General features: G+C 29.5%; 1 protein-coding gene and 1 long non-coding RNA gene across 3 annotated transcripts in view; one reads left to right on the forward strand and one right to left on the reverse strand.

Moving 5' to 3' along the window:
* Window positions 1-1,365, reverse strand: part of LOC111688671 (acylglycerol kinase, mitochondrial) — a 15,881-nt gene extending 14,516 nt beyond the window's left edge. Inside the window, exons 1-2 of the mRNA XM_023451172.2 lie at window positions 1,204-1,365; window positions 1,034-1,151 (exon numbers count right to left, since the gene is read on the reverse strand). Of these exons, the coding sequence (XP_023306940.2) occupies window positions 1,034-1,151; window positions 1,204-1,304 (219 nt within the window). The 5' untranslated portion in view covers window positions 1,305-1,365. The remainder of the gene's footprint in view (window positions 1-1,033; window positions 1,152-1,203) is intronic.
* Window positions 1,366-5,089: 3,724 nt separating this feature from the next.
* On the forward strand, window positions 5,090-6,962 carry LOC124421423. Of its 2 annotated transcripts, XR_006941651.1 has the most exons (4): window positions 5,090-6,003; window positions 6,065-6,218; window positions 6,288-6,470; window positions 6,875-6,962. It is a non-coding gene; the product is annotated as an uncharacterized LOC124421423 (long non-coding RNA). The 2 variants fall into 2 exon arrangements; XR_006941650.1 differs by lacking the exon at window positions 6,875-6,962 and having other exon boundaries at window positions 6,288-6,646.

The following is a 6,962-nucleotide window of genomic DNA, read 5'->3' on the forward strand; positions in this document are numbered from 1 at the left end:
AAAAGCTAATAGTGTGTGTGTAGTGGTGATTTTTTTATCTGCCTCTCTATCCGCCGGTATATGGTTTAGATGCATTGTGTATTTTGTTTTTTATTTCGTTTAGCGTTGTTGTTATTCTTTTCGTTTAGCTTTTGATGTAATAATAATGTAGTCGGGAAAAAATTTATAAAAGGTGTTTAAAATACACTATGGTGAAGGGTATATAAGATTCGGCACAGCCGAATATAGCACTCTTACTTGTTTTCTAATATTTTGTACTGAAACCAAGATTTCAATCTAAATAAACTTGATAAAAATATTATTTAAAATAAAAGAGTCATATAATCGAATATTGAGTAACTTGACAAACAGTTTTCCATTACACGTAATGTAAAAAGATAGAGAATTTTACCATATATATTGAAATTAATCAAAAATAATCAAAATTAATCCTTTAGAAAAATCAAATTAATTATTAGATTAATTCTGATTATTTTTGATTTTAATTAATCCTGATTATTTTTAGAATTATTTTAATCGTAATCAATTAATAATCAGATTAATAATTAAATAATCATTACGATTATTTTTGAAAAATAATGTAATTGATTATTAGTCGAAATCGAAATTTTACAGCTATGGTTTTATATCTTTCTGAAATGCCTATTCTGTGCACATTGCAATTCTTTTACTATAAAATTTCAAAATTTATTACTAAATGCCCAAATTTAAGCAAAAACTAAAAAAAAATTCTCTTGTAAATACACTTGGAAACTTCAGAGCCGTTGCGGCACCTGTTAACGGTATTCTATCGGCCTAATTTTTTTCATGACATAATTTTATAAGCCATTGAACAATTCCAGAGGCGGACGGCCTGTCGGATAAAATTTTTTCCATCATACAAGCTTAGGGCACTCTAATGTACATACAGTTATGGCTATTGTATTATTTAAAAAGTACATTTTATTTTCAAAAAAAAAATTGGACAAAATTTTCAACTCTCATATATATACATAATAAACCGATCTTGAATTATTATCAAAATTATAATTACCATTTTTTCACATCGCTTTTTATTAGCAACGGGGTTCAAAACTACTAAAATATTAGTAGCCTTTGGAATCGAATATTGTTTTACTTCATTACAAATATATCTCATGTGCCTTGAAATTCTGAAACAAATAATTTTAATTTTTATTAAAATAAATTGCTTGACTATCTTACTGGTATTCATTCCTAATGTAAGTAACCCCATATAGGACTGGAATTGACACAACAGACAGTTTTTTCCAGTGAGTCTTGGTAAATTGTACAAACTTCTCCATAACAGATTTCAATACAGGTTAAGTAAACGCTTTAATATATACCATAGTATCAGAGGTCCAAGTCGATCGCCGCCAAGACGGCTTGGCGCCGCCGCCGAAAATTTTTTTCGGTAAAAGTCGCCGCCGATTCTACCGGTTGAAAACGGCTAACTTCATTAGCCAACTCATTCAGCTTAGTCGGTAAAAATGAATAAAAAATATGCTATATAGTTTTTATGAAAGTGTTATTTATGTTACAATAATTTTTACAAAGTGTGAAGTAATGTTATTCATTAACTGGTTAATGGCTTATAAATGAAATAAATGAATTATAAACAATATAAAAAAATTGGCAGCTCTATATTAAAAAAATTAAATATGGTAACATTTAAAATATACAACTCTAAGCGATACAAATTTGCTCCCGTTATTTTTTGCAAAAAAAGTAAAATAAAACTAGTTAGAGTGCTATATTCGGCTGTGCCGAATCTTAAATACCCTCCACAAGAAAGCTTCTTCTTATTAATATCCATTTAACTATCAAATGTTTAGATAACTCGACAAAAGTTTTGTTTCCGTACTAATTTTGATTAGGCCCAGAAAAATTTATATTGAGTTTCGGTTGTAGACCTCGTACGGATGCCATGACTTATTATGAAAAGATCATGCAGATGCCAAAAATTAGGAGAACGATTTGTGTATTTTTCCGACATCAGTATTAATAGCATTGGCGGCCAAACATGCCCTTGCGGGCAATGTGTTATTCTCACTTATACACACGCAATACAAATATTCTCAGCAACAAAACAAACTATACATAAAACAAAAACAACTTAATTTAGAGTGCTCTCTTTATGAAATGATACACAGAAAATATTTTCAAAAGCCATTAAAAATTAATGTATAAAGACTTTTTATAGAAAGATCTATTAGACATACATATGAATAATTATTTATTATTCATATGTATGTCTAATATTCATATGTATGTCTTTTATCCGTTGATAAAAGTATGTTTTGATGAATATTTTGATGTAAAAATGTGTTGATGTATGTACATATGACTGTATATTGTTTGATGTATTGATATATGTATATAGTTTGTTTATGTATTAAATGTATCTAATAGGTACTCAAATAATTAACAGTCGATCGTTTAATCGTTACAATTTAAGCGAATAATTGCTTAAACAAATAAAAATAAATTATTATACATATGTATGTCTAATAGATCATTCTATAAAAAGTATTCATACATTAATTTGTAATGGCTTTTGAAAATATTCTCTGTGTATCATTTCATAAAGAGAGCTACTAAATTAAGTTGTTTTTGTTTTATGTATAGTTTGTTTTGTTGCTGAGAATATTTGTATTGCGTGTGTATAAGTGAGAATAACACATTGCCCGCAAGGGTATGTTTGGCCGCCAATGATTTATAGTGAAGTAAATATGTTTGAGTGATTTTTTAAAACGATTTAAATGACTGTAAATCAGAAGTATGATCAATATTAGGCCAGTTTGAAAACATTTTATCAGAATGATCTATCTATGCACAGAACATATTCATTTCGAATTTTATCGAAATATTATCATTTAATAGTGAATTATATAGTAATCAGCAATTTTCAGAAATACGCATTTATGTAATTTACGTTTAAATATTTTTCAGAAATGGACTCTGTTTAGCAATATTTTTGCTAAATGTATGGATATCAATATTTGGTTATGAGTTATATTTTTTATGGTTTTCGGGAGGGAACCTTGTATGGGAGCTATGACCAAGGATGGACCGATCGAGAAAAAAAATTTTAAAATAACATTCATCCCTATAAAAATAGTATTTATGCCAAATATTTTATGGGTATCACTATTTGGTAATGAGTTATGTGCTTTAAAGAGTTTTTCTAAAAGGGACCTTGTATGGGTCCCTGAATGAACCGATCGGATAAAATTTCACAGTAATATTTCTTTATGTGAGAATAATACCTGTACCAAATTTTATATCGACATCTTAATTTAGTAATGAATTATGGGCGTTTAAGTGATTTCCGGAGGGGGACCTTGTACGGGAAAAAATTTCACAGTAATATTTCTTTATGTGAGAGCAATACCTGCACCATTTTATATCGATATCTTAATTTATTAATGAATTATGTGCGTTTAAGTGATTTCCGGGAGGGGACCTTGTATGGGAGCTATGTCCAATTATGGACCGATCCAGAAAATTTTTGCTCTGAATGAATTTTATTGATATAAAATTTTTTTCTGTGATATTTTGTAAAGATATCGACATTGCGACGGAAGTTATTAACAAAAAACCAATTTTCCGGGAATATGTACTTTTGTATGGGAGGTATATGAAATTGTGGACCGACCCTGGCGATTTTCCGCAGAAATGAAGCACTTGCTTAGAAACGAATGTATGGTGATTTTTATGGAATTAGAATGTGTAAAAAATGCTTATTTTTTCGAGGTTGTTTCAAATTTTGAATCATAACTTTTCCCGATGTGAACCGATTTTGCTCATTTTCAATACCAAACTGCTTAGGATAATAATAAATATTTTCGGTGAATTTGGTTGATCTCCATGGCTTAGTTTTAACGTGAGCGTGTTTTACACAGACAGACGGACAGACGGACATAGCTTAATCGACTCAGAATTTCACAAGGACCCAGAATATATATACTTTGTTGGGTCTCAGATGAATATTTCTTGGTGTTACACACGGAACCCTCTATACCCTCTATCACCACTTATGGTGGTGGAGGGTATAATAATTAATTGCAAAATGGGCCAAAAAAATATTCGGAGCTACTTTTTAAAAGAAACCCAAAATATTCCGGAAATATCTTCAAATTCTGAATCTGATGAAGAAAATTATATGAAATATATATCCCCTTCATATGATATTAACCATTATAATGATCTATTTAGAAGAAAAATGGCAGTTAAAAAAATGGCAAAAGTTATAATAAATCGCAATTGTATATCAGAATGCTGGAAGTATTTTGGTGATCTGTACATTTGTAAAAGACAAATACTGGAAAAATATATATTTTGTAAAATTTGTTTCGAAGCGGAAAATATGATTTTAAAAGGGTAAGAAACTTTAACATACAATATATAAATTTCGTCTTAAGTACAAATTATATTTTAAAGGTTTGGAAAGTCAACATCAATCACCTGCGCTCGACTCACGATATTGAAGCTAAGTCAGCAAATTATAAAAAAAAATTCTATATTGACGGATGATGCCTTAAATCAAAAAATAATAAGTTTCAAAAATGCTCGCCTTTTGGCGGAATATGTTGTATAGATTTACAGTCATTTGCCATAGTGGAGCATACGGGGTTTCAAAAATTTGCAAAATCTTTAAATCCCAAAATATCGTTGCCCATGACTTGTATTTAAAGGATATATTAGGGAACTCCCTCCATTATATTTGCTTGGTACTTGATATGTGGACAGACAGTCACAAACATTTGTCGTATATAAACATAAAAGTGCATTATTGTAAAGGCTCAGTTAGTCTCTACGTTCTGTTCCGTGATGAATCAGCTTTGTATTTGGCCCTGGAAAACCTGTGTAAGTCGTTAGTTTGGCCGTAACGTTGAAGTTGCGTTGCGGATGAACCTGTAGAAAATAGAATTCAATCCGCAAGGTTAAGTGACAGCTATAAACAGCTGACATAAAATACAAAGTAAACAAGAAAAAAACAGTAATGTTAATGTTTTAAAAATAATGTACATCCAAAAAATTTTAATTATTACGATTAATTGAAATAATTTATAATTAAACGTTAAAATTAATGTACTTCTTATATTAGTAAATATTTATTAAAAAATTATACTAAATGCTATGAAGTTTAAAATTAAAGAAAAAAACGCGAAAACTATAAAGTAAGAGAGATAAAACTCTGAAATATATCAAAGAAAATATCAAAGTTGACATTACTTTCAACATAAATGCCATAGAAAAAAAGTAAAGACCAAGAAATTAATTAGACCCAAAGAAAGAAAATCAACTCTGGTTTTTGACACAACAAATAAGAGTTGCTTTTCTTGTTTATTCTTAAAAACAGCTGCTACGTTCTTACGTATAAACTAACTACACATAAACAGTCAACGGAACGTCACAGAACGAAAACGTTACGGAACTTTCAAACTAACTGAGCCTAACTAATGCATTTAAATTGGAGATATTGACGCTTAAAACAGAAATGTTTCCTTGTGCACACACTGCTAACGCGGTTGCAGAAAAAATAAGAAACACCCTAGCCGAATATTATTTAAATGACAAAAAAATATGCGCTGTCACTGATGGTGGGACAAATATTGTAGCAGCTTTAAGATCAAGTGAAATTATCCGTTATGGTTGCAGTGCTCATGCGTTACATGGTTTTGTGTCGTATGATGTTTTAAACAATGAAGATTTTAGGCATATTAACGTCATAATTGGTAAACTAAAGGATATATTTCGCACCTTAATGTACAGCTCGGCGGAGATTACAAAACTAAAAAATTTAGAGCAACAGGATGAGTTGTTCAAATTTATATTGGATACTCAAAAAATGATTGAAGAACACGAAAAAACGAACAATTTCCCAGTGGAAATGACAACTTTGATGATCACTTTGAAAAGTCATTGATAATTTCAATTCCATCAGACGAGATGCCATCAACCAGCAGAGTCGCTTTAGAAAACACCAAAAACAGACAGGTAATTTAAAATTTAAAAAATATTAAATTTCAACTAATAATTTAATTTAAATTTTAAATAGTAGAAAATGTCTGATAGTAGAAGGAAATGTTATCATTTTTGATTAATGAATCAACAATTGAAAAAAAGACTCATTAGAAATGGAAATAAGAAAATATTTCGCTATAAATGTAGAAGAAACATAAAGTATTGAGTGGTGGCAGGAACACAAAGAGGTAAACTGACAAGTAATATTGGCCTAATAATGTATTAATTCCTAATTTTTGAATTTATTTATTTTGTAGATTTTTCCAAATGTCGCTAAACTTGCTAATGTTTGCTTTGGGATACCAGCAACATCTGCCTCATCCGAGCAAGAATTTTCCGTCGCTGGGGGTTGTATCAATGAAAAAAGAAGCCGCCTAAATCCAACAATAAAAAAACAATTATTCACGATAATTGGACCTCTGCATAGTATACTTAACAAGGTACCAACCAAAGTAAATTAATAAAGTAGCATCACTTGAACAGCTGACTATTTTTTTGAACTATAGTTTCTATAGAAAAATAAAATTAGTTGTCAAAGTTTGTTCTGAAATTTGTTAACATTGCTTATGTCGCTATTTTTAAATTGTGTTTTGCTATTTGTTAAAATTTGTGAAAAGTTGAAAAAATTAATTAAAAGTGGTTTTAAAGTAGTTTAAAAGTGTTATAAATTTTATAATATATAATAATATAATTAAATCCTTAATATTTTCAACTTAAAAGTAATATTTTATATTTAGGTTTTGTTCAAAAACAAAATACATGTGTTTGTTGTAGATGTTGTTGTACAACAAGTGATGTGGCTACTTTATTAATTTACTTTGGTTCCAACCAATTTGTGTTCAAGGCAAATTGACATAAGGTGGTGGCGAATTCAGCTAAGGTGGTGTTATTCAATCAGCTGATAATTGTTTTCTTTGTTCGCCTGGATCGCT

Source organism: Lucilia cuprina, chromosome 2 (genome assembly GCF_022045245.1).
Source record: "Lucilia cuprina isolate Lc7/37 chromosome 2, ASM2204524v1, whole genome shotgun sequence".
NCBI lineage: Eukaryota > Metazoa > Arthropoda > Insecta > Diptera > Calliphoridae > Lucilia > Lucilia cuprina.